The sequence below is a fragment of the Erpetoichthys calabaricus genome, chromosome 3, assembly GCF_900747795.2.
Source record: "Erpetoichthys calabaricus chromosome 3, fErpCal1.3, whole genome shotgun sequence".
Lineage (NCBI taxonomy): Eukaryota > Metazoa > Chordata > Cladistia > Polypteriformes > Polypteridae > Erpetoichthys > Erpetoichthys calabaricus.
The window spans coordinates 246402270-246428778 of NC_041396.2; the positions used below are offsets into that span (position 1 = coordinate 246402270).

Sequence of the window (26509 nt, forward strand, 5' to 3'; positions counted from 1 at the left end):
AATATATATATATATATATATATATATATATATATATATATTACACACATACATATATATATATATATTATATATACACATATATTTATATATATATATATATATATATACACACACATACATATATATATATATATATATACCACATATATATACATACATATATATATTACATACACATATATATATATATAATATATATATATATATATATATATATAGAGAGAGAGAGAGAGAGAGACTGGTTGTGCTCTATTCTAAAGCACTTCATGTCTTTGAACCAATCAAAGTATGCTATGTAAGAATTAATTCAGCATAGTTATGCAAATTCATGTGTTATAAAACAGATCTCTGTCCTTATTTCTCTGATCATTTTGACCATGCTATAACAGACTGCTGTGATGGATGTACTTTCTTCAGCCTGATGTTGCAAGCGTAAATAAATGAAGCTGATGGACAAACTTTCTCTGAGATGATTAGTTTTATCAAGCTTGTCCTGGCACATGATATGTTTCTTTCTTTAATTAATATGTTAACACCTTGTTAAGGCAAAACACAGTTTCTTAAAAATCACCTTTTTACAAGCACAAGTAAACTTCTAGGGTGTTCTTTAGGAAAAAATTCTAATGTTATTAAACTGCTCAAAAAAGAGTTAAACATTATCATTGGCAAGCATGAAGCCGGTGATCATTTTTTTGTATTTTTATAAATATGTTTAGTCCTTCATGTTCTATTAAGTAAATAACATTCATCCACTATTTACATCCTCAAACTGAGCTACTAAAGTGATATGATGACTAGCTGCTGCAACACCCAATCACACTGTTTCAACATGTCTATAGCAAACAGCTGGGTTAAAACTAGACTGCCACTTTAATAAAATGTTTCTGTTACTGGATTGCATGCAGCACACCTTTTTCTGCTTGGCTGTATGACTGGCATACCAGTACATTTACTTCTTGCCTTATAGCCAAAGCAGCTGGGATAACAACCCAGGTATTTTTAATTTTTATTCAGTAAAATGATTATTATGATAGGTTACTTGTTACTTTAGTAATTGGACCATGTAACACATGAACTTTTAACCCATTACCCAACAATTCTCCTGAGATTTTGTTGCTGAACTTAGCACTATACGTTCAGCTCATCAACAAAAATGTAGCAATTTCTGAAATATTGAGCTATATTACTTCAACCAGGAGAACGAATAATACGATCGCCCAAGCCTGAGCAATTTGCTACAGTTTATCTTCTGGACTCTTCTGCCTGCGGCTGCTGAAAAGTGTGTGCGAGGTTAAGACAAGTACAGATGAAAAGGGTGTAACAGACATGCATAGACTGTAAAATCCTTAACTATAGGTTTACTTGGCCAAATAACTGGGTTACTTGTGTGTGTTAACCTGGTTTCTCTGCAACTAATAACCAGGTTTCTCTGACTGGAGTAAGGGTTTACAAATCAAGGACCCTGAATAACCTATTATTTTTATAGCTATTCATGGGTTAGGAACAAATTGCATTAGCCGGGAAAGCAAATTGATCGGGCAGTCAAAAACAAAGGGCAGCAAATGATAAGCAAAATATATTGTCTCACTACCAGCAGCATTACTCAGTCCAACAGGCCTAGGTAAGGGAACAAGTAAACATAAATGGGATGCCTACTATACAAAGAATGTATCCAATGTTTAAGTCTGGGAATTGTAATGAATTTATCAGTTCCTACTAAAAACAAAATGGTCCTACCATTTCGGGAGCATTTTTCCACTCGACTGTGGAAAAATCATTTACATCATTTGTAATGTCTGTTCCAGGGAAATCAGTACAGTTAACATACACAAGAGACACATTCATGTACAAATTGAATTAATACTAAATAAAACACATTGTTGTGGCCAGAAATGCTAAAATGGATTTGAAATGCAGCTAAAGTTCTTGTCTAAGGCCTTAGACTTACCAAGTGCCTATAACTATAATTCAATCAAACTCCGCTGCAGTCATCACCATGTTAAATGTGTTGATGTGGGCACAGTCTTTCTGTAACTGTACATAGCCAGCAGATTATTATCCTATTTTTATGTTTTCATAACATTGTAATTTGTTATCTCTGCAGCCTCAGACTGTGGGGCATCCTTCCTAGGTCTACCATTTACATAATGTTCTTCCATGTGCTCAGGGTACTTGTGTTTCATTTTTAATAGTCTGCAGCATGCTGTACTTATACATAAAACTGTATTTTGTAATTGGCAAATCGAATTATTTAGCTTTTGTTTGCTGAACATTATTTAATGATTGTCAACATAAGACATTACGTTGTACAGTTTCTACTGTTTTTCAATATAAGACATTACTTTATATTTTGACATTGGTAATGATGATGTTTGTGACCACTCATAGTATTTCTCATCACTTTTTATGATTTTTTTTAATATACTGTAAGTTTGTGTTTTATTTTAGCAATACTTAAATCATGTGCAGCATGCTGAGCTTAAAAATACAAATTGCATTTTATATTTTATTGTATCTTGCCTGAAGAAGGGGCCTGAGTTGCCTCGAAAGCACTCTTGTCACTCATAATATTTTACAAGTTAATATTGAAATTCACTTCAGTATTCTCTCCCTCTGCAACTAGCACTGAAACACTTGAAAGTTTGGTAGCTTATCACTTAAGCCACTTTTTCAAAAGAATTTCAGTGTGTATTTACAAAGTACTGGGTCGTTGCACGATTAAACCTTTAAATAGAATTAACACAATTCTAATGGTTTCTGCTCTTTCAATTGGCAATTTCTCAGAAAGGGAAAATAAAAAAAAAATCAAACAATATTCACATGGACTTCCTCTAGACTCTAAATTAGCCAAGTGTAAGTATATCATTCAATAAATCAGTGTTCTATACAAGGTTAGTTCAAGCCTTAAAATCATGGTTTCCTGAATAAGCTCTAACTCTGAATGGCCCTGCATGAGATAATTAATGAAATAATGAATTATTCACTACCAAGTAAACCACAGAACACTGTAAGTCAGTTTTTAAAACATACTGACATTTACTTAAATGATGCATACCTTCTGATCAGCATTGTCTCTGTAAGTCAATCCAAAATAGTCCTTCTCCAAAAGATTGAGATGCTCACATATTTTGGTAAATAAGACTTGGCCTTTTGCTCTTTTCTGTAATAAGGAAAAGTAATAGAAAAATCATGACCAACAGAACAATTGTTGCAGTGAAAATACATTCTAAAAGCATGCAGAAATAATTAGAACAGAACAATTGTTGCAGTGAAGAAACATTCTAAAAGCATGCAGAAATAATTAGAGCAAATATCCACAAGCTATCTCTGCCAGCTAATTTGTTCCTTTATTTTTGGCATGTGGAGTCTGTAGTAACAGCTGAAGGTCAGCTAGTCACATCCTATAGGTTATCATGCCTACATTATACACAGACCAAATAAAACTGAAATAAGTTTTTAGTCATATCTGGATTCTGTTAAAAAATAAATTATAAAATAGTAAAAATTGTGATGTTTAATTAACATGAAAGCCTTTAAAATGAATAAACAGAAATATACAAATATAATGAAGAATCAGATTTTTCATAGTCAGAATGACTGAGATCTGTTAATCATTTTATACATACCCACACATATACTGTATGTATATATATATATATATATATATATATATATATATATATATATTAGTGTCATACACGTGCGCATGGGAAACAGCTGAAGGGCCTAAACACTAGTAATTCTACGCCAGGCCAGGAGGCGGCAGAGTGTACTGACTATGTCTCTCAGTCCCTTGCAAACCTTTCCTGGGAAATCCCGCCTGTTGCCGGCCCCAAGGATGACGTCACTTCCGGGCACAAGGATGCCACTCCCGACAGCGTCATTTCCTTTACAGGCTGTTAAAACTGGCATCTTGTCTCCATACAGGCAATTCTGTTCTGGACTCTGACCTAAGCACATTGTGCTTACAAAACAAAAGCAACTTTAGCAGCCGAGAAAATAATATACAGGTGGCTGCCCCAACTTTTTATAATGTCTCTGACTCATTCTTATCACAATAGTACATATATACTGTATATACCAGTATAAATAAATATATATATATAAATTGTTCAGATTCAACAATCTGGAAATCAATTTACCATACATAAAAACTAACCTGAAACATCGGACATGAGTAAAGTAAGATCTCTACTGAAAGGCTTCTTTAACCAACAAAGCCTCTTGGAGGATTCCTATCGTCAAGAGTATTTAGGAAGAAGACATAGGTTTACTCACTTGTAAATATGTTTGTTCCTGGCTTGGGTTTCCCTGCAAATCATTTCCCAACACTTTACCTCACTAAAAAAAACATTTCATGTACAAACAATACCCCAAGTGTGAGCTTTCCTCATGGGGAAAAAGGTCACAAATCAGAAAGAAAAAACTATATCATATGAAAAACATCTGAGGAGAAACACTTGTGTTCATCACCTAATCTCAGTTTTAGTTTCTAAATCTAAATGAAACTCAAGATGCAAACTAATACAATGTCTGGAAACATTTTCAATTTTGAAAAAAGTAATTAAATTAGAAAGCTAAATAAGCATGGATATTTCAACAACTTTTACTCTTCTCAGACATGAATGAATTATAATTATGTATAGTATGCTTTAACTTGTCCACCTTTCTACTTATAGAAATATATGCAGCTATAGTATTAGATTAGGAGACCTGGGTTCGCTTCCCGGGTTCTCCCTGCGTGGAGTTTGCATGTTCTCCCAGTGTCTGCGTGGGTTTCCTCCGGGTGCTCCGGTTTCCTCCCACAGTCCAAAGACATGCAGGTTAGGTGCATTGGCGATTACAAATTGTCCCTAGTGTGTGCTTGGTGTGTTTGAATGTGTGTGTGTGTGCATGCACCCTGCAGTGGGCTGGTGCCCTGCCCAGGGTTTGTTTCCTGCCTTACACCCTATGTTGGCTGGGACTGGCTCCAGCAGACCTCAGTGACCCTGTAGTTAGGATATAGCGGGTTGGATAATGGATGGATGGATAGTATTAGTTATAATAATAATAATTACATGGTTTTGGTCATTTGTAGGTCAAGGCAGTTGTGCATTTCTGTTTTAATCAAAAGACACCATGACATGTACAATGGCAGGGACACAGCTGAAATCAGTTTCAAATATCAGCACTAGTGCAGAAAAGCAGAATCACACACTGCTTTAAACTGCCTAAGAAATTCTCAACACCCATCAGCAATAAAATGCAGAATTATTGGTACTTGGCAGCTCTTAAAGAATTTCAGCATTTGCTAACAAGGCAGAATTTAATCAACTTCTTGCATTACAATAAATTCCCACAAACCTAGACAACTAGCCATGTGTAGGTCCTTTGACACTAATGGCATTGTAGATATTTTGACATGAATCACACACCACAATAGAGACTAACACACTACCTCCTCAGGCTACGTACTTTCCAGGCTAGAAGCAAATCAACAGGCAAGAAGAACAAAAGTAACACTTGGAGAGCAGAAAAAAAGTCAGCCTAAGGAATTTTTTGTTTCATATGATAGACTGGGAAAAAATCTATGGTATGCTCATTTCTTGAACTGGTTTCATCAATCTTTCCATGAATGTGACAGCATAATCCAAGCATTTTAGACATGGAATAAATTGTGACAAATATAATCCACAACTTCAAAATTATATTTTCATAGTTGGGAAAAACATCTAATATTACATCAAGGGATTTAAAGAAAAATGGTCAAGTGGTTAAAAACTTAAATTTTATAAAGTTTAAATTTGGTAAAATGTGGTGCAGTGGTTAGTGTCAATGCCTTCAAGCTTCAGACTACAAACTCCAGCCCAGTGTATCTTTTTGTTGAGTGTGTTTTGTTTATGTACTCAGTTTTCCTTTCAAGTCATTTTAAGACTTGTGTATTACGTCAGCTGGTATCTCTAAAACTGGCTGGTGCAAGTTCTCTCTGGTGTCCCATCTAGGCTCCTGTCTTGGTCAGATGCCACCAATACAGACTATGACATCTCACAACCCTACTGGCTCAGGAAAGCTCCGCACCTTCTTTTTTAATCAATTTACTTTGCATCATCCTGTAATGGTAATAATCATAACTGTAAGATGCTAAACAGACAATGATGCAAAGTAGAGTGGAGAAAGGTTTATTACTTATGGATTTTTTAAATCTGCTCATGTACAATGTTTGTGCAGTTCAGTGTCATCTTAAATAAATACAGAAATAAAGAAAAGAAGAAGAATAGCAGTTCTTTAAAAAAGCAAATAATGAATATGTGGGTGTGACAGAGTCTGTTGCTAATTACAATACATACTTGACCAGAATTACACACTCTTCAGAAATATTTCTGGAAGCTGGTCAAGTTCTTATAGGCGTACACTGGAACTGCCCTTCTACTACCAAGAGAAATGGTAATCCTTCTCACAGTACACCAAAACACACTCTTTTTAACTGTTAAATGCACTGTTTCACTATTGTGCTGAACTACAGAAAATTGGCATCACTTACAGAAAATGCCTACCATTAGAAAAAAAGCTACCTTTAAAAAAAAAAAAAAGCCCAATCAACTCCATGAACTCTTTGTCATGTTCCTCAAACCATTCTTGAACAATTTTTGCCTTGACACAGTGTGAATTATCTTTCTGAAAGAGGCCACTGCCCTCAGGGTAATACCACCGCCATGAAGGGTTATACATGGTTTGCAACAATCTGTAGGTAGGTGGAATGTGTCAAAGTAATATCAATGCAAATGCCAGGACCCAAGGATTCCCAGCAGAATATTGCTCATCAGTGTTTCTCAACCTCGGTCCTGGAGACTCACTGTGGCTGCAGGTTTTTGTTCCAACCAGCTTCTATTTTTAATTGGACTCCTGGGCTAATTAAGTGAACTGATATTTCCCAAGTTCTGTGTTTTGGGAACAATATAGAAATTAGAAAACTAAGTTTGGTTAAAAAGAAAAACATAAAAATGTACCAAGATGTTATATGGGAATAATGCATTTTTTTCTTTTTAACAATATTTTCATCTTGATTTTCATTCTACTTTTCTAGGTGTTCTAATTGTTTAATTAATCCATTATTTACTAATTAATGGATCTGATGCTAAATTAGTTGCAGCCTTTGCTTATTCAGTGTTGTTTGCTAGCGTGTCTGCTCTGCTCATTTTTAATTCTCATTAATAAGATACAACAAAGGGGAAAAAACTGCACAGAGAAAGGGCAAAATAAAATGAAATCAACAAAAGAGAATTAAGCATTTAAATCAATAGCAAAAGCAGAAATATTTCTAAATGTCTTATAAATGTAAAAATCATGCTGCTGTACTTTTCTGAATGTAGGATAAAAGAAAAATAATACCAGCTAATTAAATGAGATCAGTGCTATCAGGTGTTGTCATTGATTAGGAATCTGGTTGGAACAAAAATCTGCAGCCACAGGGGGGTCCCCAGGACTGAGGTTTAGAAAAACTTGGCCATCATACTGCCTCTGCCGGCTTACATTCTGTCCATAGCGTAGCACATACCCAGCCATCCACATGATCTAAAAGAAAACATGATTCATCAGACAAGGAAACATTATTCAAATTCTCCAGGGTCCAGTTTTGACACTCATGTGCCCATTGCAGCCATTTTTGGCGGTGGACAAGGGTCAGCATGGGTATTCTGACAGGTCTACAGCTATGCAGCCCCATACGATGCACTGTGTGCTCTGACCTTTCTTTCCTGGCCATCATTCATTTTTTCAGCAATTTGTGTTACAATAGCTCCTCTGTGGGATAAGACCAGATAGGCTAGCCATCGCATGCTCATCAGTGAGCCTTGGGTGCCCATGGTATACCAGGGAACAACCCACAAGACTTGCAGTTTTTGAAGGTGCTGTAACCCAGTCATCTAGCCATCATAACTTGGTCCTTGTCAAACTTCAAGAACTGGCTGTTGACGTGCTGCCTAATACATCCCACCCCTTGATATGTGTCACAGTAACAACATAATCAACATACAATTAATACAATCAACATACAATTAATGGAAGCAGCACAAAACTTCTAGCATATTTGGTGTGTCACAGGTTGTGAGAAGTGCTCCACCACAAGTGAACCGGAGCAAACAACAGCATGAATAAAAATTCAAATGTTACGACTATTCAGTCAATTCCTGCTATTGTGTAACATTAATAGTTTCATTAAAAAAATGGTAACAGAGCTGTATAATCCTTTAATGCCTTACTACAAGTACAGATCATAAAAATGTTTTGAATAGAACAGGCTTTCAGTTAATCTAACTCTTTCAAAAACAAAAAGTCATACTGTCTACTACATTGTTTTGTAACTTATTTCATGCCCTTCTGTTCTCTGTTTGAAGAATTACATTTCAATATTTATGAAAATTTTACCCTCAACCAGTATATATCTGTAAGTACTTCATGTAGGATATAAATGCAGTTTTAGAATTTAGAAAGAACCAGAATATTAAATGTTAACCTTAATATGCTGTCAAAATGAAAATTCTAGAGGAAACTTGAATTCAAAATGAAAAGCAACTCTTACATAAATCAAACATTACAAACAAGTTTTTCTTTTAACTATCCACATCTCAGATGCCATATAATACACAGCATCGGCTTATAAATAATCACAACCGATGGTGTCATGCAACACGCTTTCAAAACCCTCCCCCTAGCAATCGTGCCCCGCATTGTGCCAAAGGGACCACAAAATGGTGTACATGGCAAAACAAAATGGCATCACATTAAATGAAAATGTAATAATGAAAAATATTAACATAATTCTAGAGATCATATACCACAAAATAAACCATAGAGCTAGATTCTTTGTTATTCCAAACCTCTCAATAAACTAAAAGATCCCGAAGAAAAAAATGATACAAAGCAAAATAATTTTTTTAATTCTGCCTGAACTGTTTTTGTGGGACTCCAAATTTAACTTTTATTGGGTATTTTATAATTAGAATTACATTTTTTTTTTTTTTAAAGTAAACTCCATTGGTCTAAGTCAGGGGTGTCAAACATACGGCCCGCGGGCCAAAACCGGCCCACTAGGGGGTTCAATCCGGCCCACTGGATGAATTTTGAAAGTAAAAAAATTAATAAAAGACACAAACTCGAAATTCGTAATAAAATGCAATTCCTAAATCATCCGCTAGGGTGTTAGTCAGATGAGAGGGGCGCACTGTGTTAGTCAAAGGGGAGGGGTGCACTGTTTTAATTAGAGTAAAAGAAGCAACAACTCTGCCACTCTGTAGGCTACCTTATTTTCTACTCACCTTGACACCCTCATTAGCCAAAATGTCTTTGTCAAAAAGGAGAAAAGTGGATACCGAGTGTAGGGTTTTCCAAGAGAAATGGACCACTTCCTATTTATTCACAGAGATAAATGGAAATCCTGTATGCTTGGTGTGTAATCAACAAGTGTCGGTGCTCAAGGAATATAATATTCGGCGCCACTATGAGACTCATCATGGTGGAAAATACGACATCTTGCAAGTACGACTGAGGAGAGAGAAGATAAATGAATTGCTGGTGGGTCTGAGAAAACAGCAGTCAATTTTCACTCGGAGCCGAGAGGTCAGTGAAGCAGCAGTAAAAGCCACCTACGTAATTGCTAACGAAATAGCATTAGCATCAAAGCCGTATTCCGACGGTGAGTTCGTTAAAAGATGCATGATGAAGGCTGCAGAACTCGTGTGTCCTGAGAAGCGACAAGCATTTGCCAACATTAGTCTGACGAGAAACACTATGGCAGAGAGGATATCGGAACTATCGGCTGATTTAGACAGGCAGTTGAAACACAAGGTCAAGTCACTTCTTGCATTTTCTGTTGCAATTGATGAGAGCACTGACATTACAGACGTTGCTCAACTGGCCATATTTATTCGTGGAGTTGATGACACATTGACCGTCACTGAGGAGTTCCTTGAGTTGGTGCCTATGAGTGACACCACAACAGCTGAGGACATTTTCGGCTCTGTGGTTGGCGCGCTGGACAGAGTCGGGGTGGACTGGTCCCGCGCCGTCAGCCTGGCTACAGATGGCGCGCCATCAATGATCGGAAGAAAAGCAGGTGTTGTGACAAAATTCAGAGAGAAAGTACAAGCCGCTAATGGAGGAGATGGTTTCTGGACATTTCACTGTATTTTGCACCAGGGGGCATTGTGTTGCAAGTCGTTAAAAATGGATCACGTCATGGAGGTGGTTGTCCGAACTGTTAATTTCATCCGAGCCAGAGGCCTGAATCATCGTCAGTTTGACTGCCTTCTCAGTGACAATCACGTTACTAATACCCTGCCATACTACACTGAAGTAAGGTGGTTAAGCAGAGGTGCTGTGCTGAGGCGTTTCTTTGATCTACGCGAGGAAATCGGACAATTCATGGAGAAAAAAGGAAATCCAGTGATGGAATTACAATGTCAGGAATGGCTTCAGGACCTTGCATTTCTGGTGGATATTACAGAGCACTTGAATATTCTGAACAAAATGTTGCAAGGCCGCAAAAAAAGTTGTCACACAGTTTTATGACAGCATATGTGCATTCAAGTTGAAGCTGACTTTGTGGAGACACAGCTGTCAAGTGGTGACCCTGCACATTTCCCTTGCCTAAGAGAGGTATGTGCAGCAGGCATTAATGCTGACATGAAACAGTATAAAGACAAGATTGCAGGATTGCTGTGTGAGTTTGAGAAACGGTTTCAGATCTTTGGTGAACTCGAGAAAGAATTTGCAGTTTTTCGCTCACCCTTCACAGTCAAAGCTTCTGATGTCCCTGTTGACATCCAACTAGAGATAATTGATTTGCAATGTGATGCAGATTTGAAGGACAAGTTTGCCTCAGTGGGCTTGGACACATTTTATCAATATCTCTTGCCAGGGTACCCCAAATTAACAGCCCTGGCTGCAAAAATTTTGTGCATTTTTGGGACAACCTACCTTTGTGAACAAGTTTTCTCAGTAATGAACATCAATAAAACAAAATTGCGCTCAAGGCTCACAAACAAGCACTTAGATGACATTCTGAGATTGGCTACTAGTCAGGACATGACACCTGATATTGATGCACTTGTACAGACCAAAAGATGCCAAGTTTCAGGAGCAAAAACAAAGTAGTCTAGATGTGACTAACTCCTTTAAAATATTGCTTCAGACACCGATTGCACTTAAAGAATTCAGTTCTGTGAAAATGAATTCTTGCTGTAGAAATAGTTAAAAAATGTTAAATTTAATGTAAGTTAACAGCTTCACTACAAAAGAGTTTGGTTTGGTGGAATCCTATTGTTCATGTAATGCCATAAATTTTAAGGTGCAGTACTATATTTTTCAGTTCCAAATACCTCTGACTTAAAGTTTTGTTTGTATTTGTGCAAACACTTGTTTTAAGAAATCTGAGGTTGTTTATATGTTTTGATATGTTGATATGTTTTGTAAAACATTTCATTAAATATGAAGATTTTCTAATGTACTTGTACTTCTTTGCACGAAAACAAAGGGAAAAAACATGGACTTACTATTATTTATAGGTAATTATGTTATGAATACTGCTCCGGCCCACTTGACATCTAATTAGGCTGTATGTGGCCCCTGAACCAAAATGAGTTTGACACCCCTGGTCTAAGTCATCACAATTTGGTCCTTGTCAGAAGGTTGTTTCCAAACTTATATATGAAAATCTTTTTCCTTTGCCCTGTTATTTTTTCCTAATTTTGGAATCCAATAAAAAACTGATCACTCACAAAAAAATTACAATTAAAAATACTATAATTTTATTATGTAGGTATAAGCAACACTTCTAAGGCAATTTGTCAGATTATGGAGTAACATTAAAAAAAACTGACTGCCAGAAGGGTAATCTGAAATACCCTTGACATAAAAAGGGAACATTCTATGGATTCTCCAACAGTGTAAGTAAAAATATGAAATAAGGATGCATGGGCACACCATTCGGTAGGTTTTTTTGGATCAGGACAACCTTTACAGTAGTGGCCACAGCCAGGTCTCAATGGGGATTCTTTCACCTATTTTGATAGAACATAAAGGGTAAATATCTTTTTAAACTGGTATGAACCACCAGGGGATTAACTGCCCTTTGTAATCATAAATGCATTCAAAACGGTATTACATACAGCAAGAATGGTCTTGTAAAGATGCTGTCCATACAAGAAACCAAAGTAATATACTGTAGTTTCCATCTTTTGTGCTTATGTGTCTTTTAATTAGGCTTTAAAAGTCTCTCAATAGTGCAAAAATTCACTTTATATTAACAAGAAAGAATGAATACCCTCAGCAAAGTTGCTTATTGGACCACGTGGAAAAATAAATTAAAACTGATACGTTTTTGACAACAGCAAGCTATGAAGTGATACAGTCTGATGAAAAGTCACAAGGAAATTCACATGAGATGAACAGAAAAACTATAACAAAAAGAAGATATATGTAGGTATTTTTATGTTGTCAGACTGAAAAGCTTCAGCGGTTCTCTGTGTATTTCAAGTGTTCAAGCATGCATAAAAAATTTGTGAGAAGACATCCTGGCAAAAAGTTCTGAAATAAAAAATTAATAAGAGCAATGAAGCATTCTTGTCTCAAAGAGAGCCTTGAGCTTAATGGGGACATTCATTTTCTTTTGTCTTAAATTACTATAGCAAGACTGGAACAAAACATGATTAATGCCACTAGCACAGTACTCTTCATGAATAGATGTAATCACGATTATTTGTTACACATCTTTAAATCTTTTAAGTAAGATCACAGAGCTAAAAGCAGTATATTCAAATAAACACTATCTGCATTCACATACAAAGCCATGATGTGCATTCTGTAGTAGAAAAAATTAAACATATTCATAAGTTAGCATCGTGTAAGTAAATTTCTTTTTCCCATGTGAATAAATTACAAAACGACTCTTTTAAGACGTAAAAAGTATGTTTAGATGATGTTAGCCATATTAAGACTATAAGAAAGACTTTTTAGTGGTTAAGATTGCTGCTTAACACATCTAGATGGAGTTTTCATCTTTTCCTGCAAATTGTACATGTGTGTGTGTGTGTGTGTGTGTGTGTGTGTGTGTGTGTGTGTGTGTGTGGCGCTCCGTCCCCTCCCCCAGGTATTCCAGTTTCTTACAACATTTTAAAAGATATCCAGGTTAGGCAGATTGGAAATTTTAAACTGTCCTAAAATGAGTTAATATGGTTATTAGATCTGGCATTCCCACTGAGATCCGATATAACAGCAGGGCACCCCTTTTTGAGGCTTTAGGGTGTGTGAGATCCTCCTTAGTTAATATTGGTTTTGGTCACATGACCCTTCGCTTATATTTTGATGTTTGATATTTTTGTTGGTTAGTTTATAAATAACAGAGGCACAGTATATATTAAAAAAATGTTTCGATTATTTCATTAGATTTTTGTATTTTTATGAGTGCTGATTTAAAAATGAGGGCCATCTTTCTCCATCATGTAACATTTTGTCGCAAAACACATTTTTTAACCTGTCAATTAATACTTTTGATTGCTTTCACACTATAGTTAATTAAATATCATTATTTTATTTTATTGATCACTTGTTTGAATTGGGCGGCACGGTGACGCAGTGGGTAGCGCTGCTGCCTCGCAGTTGGGAGACCTGGGGACCTGGGTTCGCTTCCCAGGTCCTCCCTGCGTGGAGTTTGCATGTTCTCCCCGTGTCTGTGTGGGTTTCCTCCCACAGTCCAAAGACATGCAGGTTAGGTGGACTGGCGATTCTAAATTGGCCCTAGTGTGTGCTAGGTGTGTTTGTGTGTGTCCTGCGGTGGGTTGGCACCCTGCCTGGGATTGGTTCCTGCCTTGTGCCCTGTGTTGGCTGGGATTGGCTCCAGCAGACCCCCGTGACCCTGTGTTCGGATTCAGCGGGTTGGAAAATGGATGGATGGACTTGTTTGAATTTTATATTTTATTATATTTGAATAATAATTAAATATTTTATTTAATAAATTTAAATGATTATTTAATATTTTTTAAGAAGCAGTCAGGGCATACAAAGTTCCCATGTTTTCTCTGTGAATAAGACAGTAGAGCCAAGTTTATCTAAGTTTAAGGAATTGGGTTGCAACGAGTCTCAAAGACAATTTTTTGGGATTTGCATTTGGTATTTTTCCCTGAAAATCATGGAGTAGTGAGTGAAGATGTGATGATTGCAGACTACTACTGAATGATTCATAGGGATGCAACAGAAAAAGTGAACAAACAACAGGCCAAAAAAATTTAAAAAATTAAAAAGTGTCTTTACTTTTATGTTTAAACATATTAGACTGACTAAATATTTTCATGTTAAATTGATTTAGAACAATATTCTATATATGAATAAATTGTGTAATTTGTTAAATTTTAGCTCATTTTCCTTTCAGTTATTTTACTTAAATGTGTTATGATTGAAACATTCTAATTAGATTTTTAATTGTGTTCATGAATGCAAATAAAAATAACTATCCACAATTAAAACAATTGTTTGAGCTCAATTTTGCACATCTGTGATTATTTTAAATCATCTGCTTAATGGTTGCTATTATTTTTATTATTATTGCTATTGTGTATACAATATTATTGCTGTTGTTATTCAATTACTGCTATTGTGCATACAGCTGAACTTTGTAATTAAAAAAAAGAAAACTGAACCATAACAATGATTTTTAATAACATCGTTAATAAATGAAATAAAAAATAAGTACCACATAATAAATGACAATGTATGAATACAAAAGGCAGCCATTCATTGCAGACAAGCAAGGCTGCAAGATAAGTATTACTTTTTAATCAGGTATATTAATTAAACCTCATACTACAAAGTTTTGGTTGTGTTGCTATCTAAATACAAAGCTATGATATAAATTAAATGCCTACAACAAGTCAGTATAAATTAAAAAGAAAATGTTGACAGCCCTTGCTGAAAGTACAGTATATTTATGTTGTCTTTGAGCTACCTATTACTGCTTGTGCAGTCATAATCTTATAATGCATAAGGCTGGTTTAGAATATACTATGAGATCTATTAGGTATAAAGGTTGTGCGCCGAGACTTCAGTATACTTTTATTGACCATCCAAAAGACACTCATGATCAAAGCACTTGGTTCGTAGGTCTGTGCAATAATGAACAAACAGCTTGACCAGTTTGTTAGTGTACGACAAATAACAACAAAACTGGTTATAAAGTCAATGGTTATGTAATAATACACTGCACAAGACAATAGATATATTTAAATAGTATATGGTATTAAATTGACTCCATGTAGAAAATATAAATATCCAGAGTAGGCTGTGAGCACGGCCTTTTAAAGTTCAGCTAGTATACAAAGTACAAAAGCTCAACCAAATGAAGTAAATTTTAAAAATGGCCTTCGCCATGCAGTTTTTACTGCATGAATTTTAAAAAACATTAAGCCCAGTGTGAGATATGGCTATGAATTTTTTATTTGTACTAGTTGAAAATTTTGTAGCACTTGTTCGCACCTATATTTCCTATGTACAGGAAATACTTTAACTGCCTTATCCCTGATACTGTGGGAATAGGCTCTCACTATTACAACCATGAACTGGTAATGTCTGTGCTAGGGCTGTGACTGTGAGTGTGGTTTGCACTAAGCCAAGACATTTTATGCACTAACTTGAACATGAATCAAAAGCAAAGGATTTAAAACCATCTCCAAGCAGCTTGAAGTTCCTGTGACAACAGGTGCAAATATTATTAAGAAATTTAAGGTCCATGGAACTGTAGCCAACCCCTCCCCTCTGGACAGAGCTGCAAGAGGAAAATCGACCCCAAAATGGAAAGAAGGATAATGAGAATGGTAGAGAAAAAGTCAAGAACAACTTCCAAAGAAATACAAGCTGAACTCCAAGATTAAGGTCCATCAGTGTTCGATTATACTATCTGTCACTTTTTGAGTAACAGTGGGCACAATGAAAGAAGTCCCAGGAGGAATCCACTGTTGAAAGAAAAACATACAGAAGCCAGACTGGAATTTTCTAAAATGCATTTGACAAACCATAATGCTTCTGGAAGAATGTCCTTTGGACAGATGAGGAAAAAAAAAACTCACATCAACACTATGTCCACAGACGAAAAAAAGAAGCTTTCAAAGACAATACTATCATACATACTGTGAAATACAGAGGAGGCTTGGTTATGTTTTGGGGCAGTTTTGCTGCATCTGGCACAGGGTGCCTTGTGTCTGTGCAGGGAATAAGAACATTTCAAGGCTATCAAGATAATTTGGAGTGAAATGTAATGGCCAGTGTCAGAAAGCTGTGTTGCAGGTTCAAGTTATGGATCGACCAACAGGATAATGACTCAAAACACAGATAAAAGCACCCAAGAATGGTTAAGAATAAACATCAAACTATTCTGAGGTTGTTTCCTATGAGCCCTGATTTGAATCCTACCGAACATCTATGGAAAGAACTGAAACACATAGTCTGGAAAAGACATCATTCAACCCCGACACAGCTGGAGCAGTTTACTCAAAAAGAGTGGGCCAGACTACCTATTGAGAAATGCAGAAGTCCCACTTGTTTGCAGTGATTGCCTTTAAAGGTTCTGCAACAAAATATTAGGTTAAGGGTCCCATCATTTTTGCCCATGCCATTTTCATTTGTGTTATTATTTGATATATTCTGTTGAATCAAAACTCTAATGCAAGGTCTGATTTTTGTTAAAAACAGAACAAACAATGATGGGGACCAATTACGTTTGTCAGTATCAAATTATTTCAGAGACAACTGTGGGTTCTTCTTTTTTGTGGAGGGGTACCAACAATTGCGTCCACGTCTGTATGTATAAAATTACTTTTATAATTTTTTATGTAGTTGTGTCAAGTCAAGGTTATGTTTATTATGCCCAAATTGTACACTAAATAGGTGATATGACCAATTATTTTAGATATGACCGATTCATCTGTGCATTAGCGCATGTAGATATATTGCACTGTGCACACTGAGGAAGAGTGCACTATGCTACATACAGATTAGCAGTATATTTAATCATTAATCCCATTAGTTCTTTTAAAAACAGAGCTGTGATGGTAAAACTAGCTAGATGAGTATAATGGTAGTCCTACGTCAACATGCTTATTATCTGCTTACTATCTAGCTACTATCTGCATAGCTAGTTTTAGCCAACTATTCAATCTGTGAGAGAATGCTTAAGAGTGAAAAACTCAACCGAGACAGAATTTTAAAATGTTCTTTTACTAAACAGTTAGCATGGTTCAGAAGAGGGATGTCATGCTTTACTAACATGCTGGAATTTTATGATGAAGCAACAAAAGGGTATGAAATTATTCATCTTGACATATGATTCTATTTATCTAGACTTTCAGAAAGCATTTGATAAGGTGCCACATGAGAGGCTGGGCATCAAACTAAAAAAAATGGGAGTACAGAGTGATGTTTGTAGATTGGTGCAAAATTGACTCAGATAGGGGAAGCAGAGGGTTAATGGTGCAAGGAACCTTATCAGAATTGGCTGATGTTAAGAGTGGTGCTCCACAGGGGTCAGTGCTAGGGCCACTGGTATCTTTAATATACATCAATGATTTGGATAAAAATATAAGTAACAAGCTTGTTAAGTTTGCAGATGATACCAAACTGGGTGGACAGGCAGATTATCTGGAATCCACTGAATCATTACAGCAGGATTTGGACAGCATACAGGCTTAGGCAGGTTTATGACAGATTAAATTTAATGTCAGTAAATGTAAAATATTATACACAGGGAGTAAAATTGTTAGATTTGAATTAAAGGTGTGCAATTTTGGCAAACGTGTTTGTAAAAGTCTTTTTGATCTAGCTTGGTCTTGTTAATAGGATATTAAGTGTAGCTTATTAATGAGAATAATGGAAACAATCGTTAGGGAAAACAGGTTTTATTTATTTATGTAAAACTGAAGTAAATTAACACAAAAACATTAAAATCACCAGTCAAAATATTACTGAGATAAAGCAGTGCAAGAATGAGCAAACCATTTCAAAGTGGCCATAGTGTAAAAAATACTACACAGAAAAAAAATATAGTATTTATAAACAAGTTCTGTCATATATTGTGCAAAGATACAAAAAAAAACCTATAGCATTTTTAAACAAATTACTAACTTCATGTTCTGTCCAATATTGTACAAAGTTACCTGTAAAAATAAAACAACTGTAAAAATTCTACTGAGGAAACTTCAAGTTGTGTGACAGAAACATCAGTCTGTCCACTGCATCTGGCTTCACAGCCGCACAGTTACATGTTACAACATTTTCTACAGTGCTGAAAGCCCTTTCTGAAGGGCTGCTTGAGGCAAGTTTCCCCAGTTTAGGGAAATGTACATCTTGTGTTTTCCACCACTCAAGTGGATTTACATTACTGTCCACCTCAGGTATCATCAAGTACCTCTTGATCTCTTTTTCAATGGCAGTGTGTAGAAACTCGCCTTCTCTGAATTCCTGTGTTCTTTTGAAATAGCTGCCAAAATACTTTTTTTTCTTTTTTGCTGCCTCTCTTGTGTCATCACTTGCTCCAACTTCTGCAGCAATAGGGGTGGGATAGAGTAGGGCAAGGAGGCATATAATAATAAAAGAAAAAAAATGTGCTTTGGAATCGAGGACCCCTCCCAACCAAGACGGCTTACTAAATAAAACATGCCCAATAGGCATAGGCTTCTTACGGATATAAAAATAATCCATTAGAACGAATTGCCTCACACCTATGGGGCTCCACTAGATCAATTTCACTTAAAAAGCATTTTATAGAGGAACCCCAAATTACTCACCAATGACAATATGAAAGCTATGTCCAAAATAAGGAAGCCTCTTCCAGTTGGTAATCTGTGGTGCACTGAAGCCCCGCTGTCTGTTGTAATGCAAATCATGCAGTCTTTTCACAGCGACCATGATGCCAGTGCATCTTTCAAACCTTGTGCAATGATGTTGCCTGTGTGGTCTACTGGAAAGTAGCACATTTGCAAACAGTAGCTTTGAAGTTGCCAGGTTTCATCGATGGAATGCACTGTTCAGGAGAGGTATGGCTCAGATGTTCGGTTTGACCATAAATCCGCTGTTGTGGCAAAATGTGAAACCATTGGAAGTTTATGCCTCAGAGTTTGGCAAAATGAATCATACAATTTAAGCAGAGGTGTATGACTCAAATAATTTTGACCGGCAGTGTGTAATATTGTAATCAAATTGATTGACACACTAACCACACCAAAACCTAACCTTAACAAAACACCTAACATTAACTAACCCCAGTGGTCTCAAACTCCGGTCCTGGAGGGCCACAGTGACTACAGCTTTTCATTCTAACCCTTTTCCTAATTATTGACTTGTTTTTGCGGCTAATTAACTTCTTTTGAAATCATTTTATTTGACTTGCTCTTGAAGAGTCAGACCGCTTAATTGTTTCTTTTACCTTAGCAAAACAATAATGATAATAATAATTCATTACATTTGTACTGGCCTCACTGAATCTCCTGTTCAATTATCCAGCAAGCTAAACACCTTCATGCAATAATTCCCGGAACCACGAAGTGATGTAGAGAATGTTTAATTACAAAAATGGTGTGAAACTGTAAATACAAATACAAACAAACACTAATAAGTACTTGTATAAGTAACAGAGTAAATACAGCAGCATTTATAACTAAGAGCTTAACAGCCAAAGGCTCAGTAAATTTATGTAATGAAATACAACATTTACTTTGACACTCCTTAACCAAAGTTACTTAAACAAAGACTATAAAACTAGAAAAAAGAGAACTTACAGGGAATGCCTTCACAAGGGCTAACTAAGCAGGATGGCGAAGGATTGTTTGAGAGTACAAACACAGAGGTAATAAACACACCATTCTTACTGCTGCTGCACTCACTTCCTACTTCCTGCCTCCTGTCACATGGCTTCCTGCTTGCAGCAGTAGCATTAGGATTTTTATATTAGGATTACAAAGGTTTGCAAAAACAATTAGAACCAGAACACTCCCCGTCTGGTATCTTTAAGATACCACCAAAAACTGAGCCAAATACTTTAATCTGGTGATAAAAGAAAAACCAGTTCTGAAATAGGCCTGTAAAGGATTTTTGTTGCTCCTTGCTGAACTATCTTTATCTCGACCTTCCTTATTAATCCATCTTTGCTAGGAACAGCCTTCATTATTATTCCCATAGGCCACTCATTCCTCCTGACTTGCTTTTCCTTCAGAAGGACAACATCACCTTCTTTGATGTCAGGCCTTTTATTTTGTTCTTCTGGAATTTTCTTTAGTGGAAGGCGAAGGAAGGGAGGTCCAGTAATCCATGTTGAACTGGAAAGCATGGAGGCTGAAATGGAGCGGGAACCATGATCAGCAGGATTTTGATCTGTTGGCACATAATGCCACTGTTCAGGTTTAGAAGACTGCCGGATTCGTTGCACCCGATTATTTACATAGACACTAAAGCATCTGGATTGATTGTGAATATAACCCAAACCACTTTACTATCTGTATAAAAACTAGTGGAGTTTAGCTGGAGATCTATTTCCTCACTGACAACTTCCGCAATCTCCACAGCTAGCACCGCAGCACATAGCTCCAGCCTGGGCACTGTAAGTTCAGGTCGGGGGGCAAGTCTTGCCTTGCCGAGGACAAAGCCCACATCTATTTGCTTGTCATGGCTTAGAAATTTGAGATAAGCCACAGCAGCAATGGCATTAACAGAGGCATCTGAAAAAATGCACAGCTCAATGTGCAGGGCATTAGAAGGTGGAATAGCAGAATATATACGGGGTATTTGAATGCCTCTGAGGCACTGCAGTGAACTCTGCCATTGCACCCATTGTTCATGCATACCTTCTGGAAGGTTGGTGTCCCAATCACTGCCGTGTCTCGAGAGTTCTCTAAGTAGTAAGCGCCCCCGGATAGTCACTGGTGCCAGGAAACCCAGCGGGTCAAAAAGACTATTGACCGTGGAGAGTACTCCTCTGCGGGTATATGGTCTCTCAGTTTCAGGTGCATAAAATGTAAAAATGTCTGACATAATATTCCATCTTACCCCAAGACTTCGCTGGTCAGGTAGGTCATCCACAAACAAGTCAAGATTTTGTAGATCCTTAGCTCGATCTTCCATTAAGAACGCATCCATCACCTCAGCTTTGTTAGAGGCCACTTTGTGGAGCCTAAGATTTGAAGCTGCTAACATTTCCTGTGTTCTCTTAAGGAGATCAATTGCTTCCTCCACAGTGGGGACAGACTTTAAAGCATCATCCATATAAAAGTCTCTTTGAATAAAGCGGCACACATCACTGCCATACTCTTTTTCTCCTTCTTGTGCAACTCGCCTCAGACCATAAATGGCCACAGCAGGTGAGGGACTATTACCAAAAACATGCACCCTCATTCTATGGTCAACAACCCTTTTGTCCTGGTCACTGTCCTGATACCATAGAAAGCGCAAAACATCCCTACAATCTTCTCGCATTAGAAAACAATGAAACATTTGCTGAATGTCAGCAGTAAGTGCAACGGGGTTCTTCCTAAATCTTATAAGGATACCCAACAGGCTATTATTCAAGTCTGGCCCAGAGAGCAGCACATTGTTAAGGGAAACCCCTTCAAATTGAGCACTAGAATCAAAAACCACACGTATTTGGGTGGGCTTTTGTGTGTGGTACACTCCGAAGAAGGGCAAATACCAGTACTCCTTACCTTCTTGAACCGGAGGTGCAAGCTCTGCATGACAGCTATCCAACATCCTTTTCATGAATTCTAGAAAATGAGCTTTCATCTCTGGATGTTTCTCAAGGGTGTGGCTTAGAGATCTAAAACGATTCATAGCATATACACGATTATTAGGCAATTGCCTACGTGCTTTGCGAAAAGGAAGTGGGGCCACCCAGCTGTTGCTGGAGTCTTGGAAGAATTCATTCAACATAGTTTTGAGAAACAAAAGATCTTCCATAGAAGGTGCAGGTTTGTGATCACCTTTTGTCTGGTAGAAAACCGATTGTCCAAGTTTCTCCCCATTTGCTCCAGTCAGATGGCTTTCACTGGGAATGCGGCAGAAGAGTTGGTGCTGCTCAGAAGGGATGAACCTCTCTTTGACCATTATATGGCTCTCGCATGGGTGAAAGAGACTTGGCCTGCCATTATCCAGGATGTAAGTTTTCATGCTAGTGACCTCTGAAGGCCTGTGTGTACCACCCAGGCACACATCACCAATTATTACCCAGCCCAAGTCCAATTTTTGGGCATATGCTGCATCATGGGGCCCATTGATCTGCTTACGGACTTTATGCACCCTTAACATGTCCCTTCCCAGCAACAGCAGAATTGCTGCTTCTCTATCACGAGGTGGTATTTCATTGGCGATTGCCTTGAGGTGATGGTGATTGTGAGCAGCTTCTGGAGTAGGAATTTCATCCCTGTTGTCAGGGATCATATAGCATTCTAGGAGTGTGGGCAAAGGAAGACTTACTTTTTCATCTAATGACTCTATGATATAACCAACCGCTCGCCTGCCAGTAGTCTCAGCTATTCCAGAGCAGGTTTTCAATGTATATGCAGCTGAAGGTCCATCTATGTTGAAAATGTCAAAAAAATCTGGCCGAGCTAGGGACCTATTGCTTTGGTCATCCAGCATGGCATACATCCTCCTGCTTTTGCTGCGGTCACTGGCTGGATAAACATTCACAAGGCATATTTTTGCACAGGATTTCCCACTAAAGCCTTCACCACACACCTCAGTGCATTTGGACGTAATAGCGTCATCTGCTGCTTCTTTCTTCTCCCCGCCATGCTGTGCGAGGGGAGAAGGGGACTTGGACAGCCAAGGAGCTGGGCCTGGATGGAGGGCAGCTGAATGCCTGTCACTCTCACATTCAGAACATTTGACACTTGTTTCACAACATCTGGCAACATGTTTGGTTGATGCGCAGCATTTGAAACAGATGTTATGTGTTTTTAATATTCTTTTCCGTTCATCGAGGGGCATCTCTCTAAAGCCTCTGCACTTTCTCAGGGGGTGAGGTTTGCGATGAACTGGACATTGTCTATCTGGGTCATCATTGGCTGGGGAATTGGAACAGGGAGTAATATCTGTTTTGTGTACAGACACTGGCGTACGGGCATTACTGTGACTCTCGACGAATCTCTCTCTCTTGTTTGGGTTAACAGTGGAGGAGGGGAGAGTAAAGCTGGGGTCATTATGTGCCTTAGCTTCACCGCGTATGAACTGCAAAAAGAAGGAAAATGGGGGAAAGGTGACCTTGTGTTCTTGCTTATAGCGGGAGCCCTGCATCATCCACTTCTCCCGAAGCGCATATGGGAGCTTTTCTACTATTGGGTTAACACCTCTAGCAGTGTCCAAGTAGGAAAGCCCTGCTAAAAAACCATCTCGTTTTGCAGCCTCAACCTCAGACAGTAAATCACTCAGTTCCCTAAGCTTTTGGTGTTCTTTTGGTAATATTTTAGGAAAGTTGTCCAGTTTTGCAAGCAGAGCACTTTCTATGGCTTCTGGCGACCCATAAATCTCCTCCAATCTCTCCCAAATGCGCTGCAGCCCAATAGACAAGTTCCGCACATTCGCTGACTTGATGCGACGCGCATGTTCTGCAGATTCTGTCCCAAGCCATTTAATCAATAAATCTATCTCTTCTCCCGCTGTAAGACCCAATGTCTCTATGGCATTAAGGAATGTGAATTTCCAGGCCAAATAATTCTCGGGCCGGTCATCAAACTTATTTAGTCCGGATGATATCAGTTGGCTTCGTACCAGATACCTTGCTAAATCTGATGAGGCATGGTCACGAGAGTGTCCAGCAGTTTCATCCATGTGGTGGTTATAACGACTGGGGCAAGGTGTTAGCACAGGCAGGCTCCGAGCACTGCTTGGCTGATTACTTAAAAGGGTAGGATGGCTCCTTTGCCTTAAAGGAGACTCTTTATTGTGTACAGTAGTATCTGCAAGATGACCTGATGCCAGATAGCTTGCTTCTTCTCGGGCTATATTTTCATCTGCTACCAGGTTGAGGACACACATGTCCGGAATGGGGCCATTATTCAAACATCCTTCCCTGAATGAATGCCTGCCGCTATGCTCATTTACATACTGTTCAGTACGCTGCTGTGGGCTCTGTGCTGGCAGTAACTGGGATCCGAGTTCAATTTCTGCGGCCTCTAAGTTTGCAACTGCAGCCTCCATCACAGCTGCTTCAGCCAGCGCAGCCTCTGCCTCTCTCTCTCTCTCCAGAGCATCTAACGTGGCTTCTAGACGGGCCTTTTCCATTCTAAGTTCAATCTCCTTCTTTGAAAAGGCAGCTCTAGCTTGGGCAGCTTCTGCCTTAGCACGTGCTTTGGCTGCTGCTACACTGACATTTGAAACAGCAGAAGATTTAGTCGAACGACAAGCAACAGATCTAACTTCCAATTCTTGAAGCTCCATTTTACATGGACAACTGGACAATGTAGTAACTGTAACTCCTCTAGCAATTCTTGAGCAAATTACTGCACTGTTATTTCTGCCTTAAGATGCCTTATAAGAGAATGGAGTCAGAGCCACTGAACAATCTTGCTTGTAGGTCTCCCTTTTCACTGTACTGGCCTCACTGAATCTCCTGTTCAATTATCCAGCAAGCTAAACACCTTCATGCAATAATTCCCGGAACCACGAAGTGATGTAGAGAATGTTTAATTACAAAAATGGTGTGAAACTGTAAATACAAATACAAACAAACACTAATAAGTACAGTAATCCCTCCTCCATCGCGGGGGTTGCGTTCCAGAGCCACCCGCGAAGTAGGAAAATCCGCGAAGTAGAAACCATACGTTTATATGGTTATTTTTAGAATGTCATGCTTGGGTCACAGATTTGCGCAGAAACACAGGAGGTTGTAGAGAGACAGGAACGTTATTCAAACACTGCAAACAAACATTTGTCTCTTTTTCAAAAGTTTAAACTGTGCTCCATGACAAGACAGAGATGACAGTTCTGTCTCACAATTAAAAGAATGCAAACATATCTTCCTTTTCAAAGGAGTGCAAAGCAAGCAGTCAAAAAAAAAATCAATACGGCTTTTAAGTATGCGAAGCACCGCCGGTACAAAGCTGTTGAAGGCGGCAGCTCACACCCCCTCTGTCAGGAGCAGGAAGAGAGAGAGAGAGAGAGAGAGAGAGAGAGAGAGACAGATAAAAAAAATCAATACGTGCCCTTTGAGCTTTTAAGTATGCGAAGCTCCGTGCAGCCTGTCCTTCAGGAAGCAGCTGCACACAGCCCCCCCTGCTCACACCCCCCTACGTCAGCGCAAGAGAGAGAGAGAGAGAGAAAGTTAGCTGGATAGCTTTTCAGCATCTGCCAATAGCGTCCCTTGTATGAAATCAACTGGGCAAACCAACTGAGGAAGCATGTACCAGAAATTAAAAGACCCATTGTCCGCAGAAACCCGCGAAGCAGCAAAAAATCCGCGATATATATTTAAATATGCTTACATATAAAATCCGCGATGGAGTGAAGCCGCGAAAGGCGAAGCGCGATATAGCGAGGGATCACTGTACTTGTATAAGTAACAGAGTAAATACAGCAGCATTTATAACTAAGAGCTTAACAGCCAAAGGCTCAGTAAATTTATGTAATGAAATACAACATTTACTTTGACACTCCTTAACCAAAGTTACTTAAACAAAGACTATAAAACTAGAAAAAAGAGAACTTACAGGGAATGCCTTCACAAGGGCTAACTAAGCAGGATGGCGAAGGATTGTTTGAGAGTACAAACACAGAGGTAATAAACACACCATGCTTACTGCTGCTGCACTCACTTCCTACTTCCTGCCTCCTGTCACATGGCTTCCTGCTTGCAGCAGTAGCATTAGGATTTTTATATTAGGATTACAAAGGTTTGCAAAAACAATTAGAACCAGAACAACATTTATATAGCGCTTTTCTCATATATATAATGAACCAAAACATGACCAGCAAATTGTGTCGATCATACAATATCTGAAAATAATGAAAGGTGAAGGTCTCAGGAATGCTGATCTGCTCAGGTTTCCAAAACATTTTAACAGTGCTCTTAGAAAAGAGAAAATCAACAATTTCTATGTACAATGTTGCACAATGAGAACAGCAACAAGCCATGGAATTAATTAACAACAAGAATCGGTGCATAATTAGGCAACTGGTTGGAGTGAAATTGGTTGGAGTTTAAGGACCTGACTTAGTTGGTCTTCTGTTGGCTCACTCATTTCATGTTTCATTTCTGATTGGGTACCCTTTAAGGAAAGAAATGAAGCAATTCAGAGGAAAGATGAAGAAATTCAGGGGAACAAATATTACAAAACAAGTCGATTAAAATGAATTCAAAAGAAGTTATTTAGCAGCAAAGACGGTGCACTAATTAGGAAAAAGGTTAGGATGAAAACCTGCAGGAACTGGGGACCGGAGTTGGGGACCCCTGGTCTAAAGTATTCAAAAGTTGTTTAAAATCATTCCTCTCAACCATTTGAAT

General features: G+C 38.0%; 2 protein-coding genes across 16 annotated transcripts in view; both read right to left on the reverse strand.

The window, feature by feature from the left end:
- The window catches only part of epb41l2 (erythrocyte membrane protein band 4.1 like 2), a 309675-nt gene that overhangs the window by 141624 nt on the left and 141542 nt on the right, over nt 1-26509 (reverse strand). For all 15 annotated transcript variants that reach the window (XM_051924131.1, XM_051924135.1, XM_051924129.1 and 12 more), the window contains exon 4: nt 3059-3163. In XM_051924131.1, coding sequence (XP_051780091.1) covers nt 3059-3163 — 105 coding nt within the window. The remainder of the gene's footprint in view (nt 1-3058; nt 3164-26509) is intronic.
- The window catches only part of LOC114647575 (solute carrier family 35 member D3), a 1087183-nt gene that overhangs the window by 97784 nt on the left and 962890 nt on the right, over nt 1-26509 (reverse strand). The window lies entirely within an intron of this gene.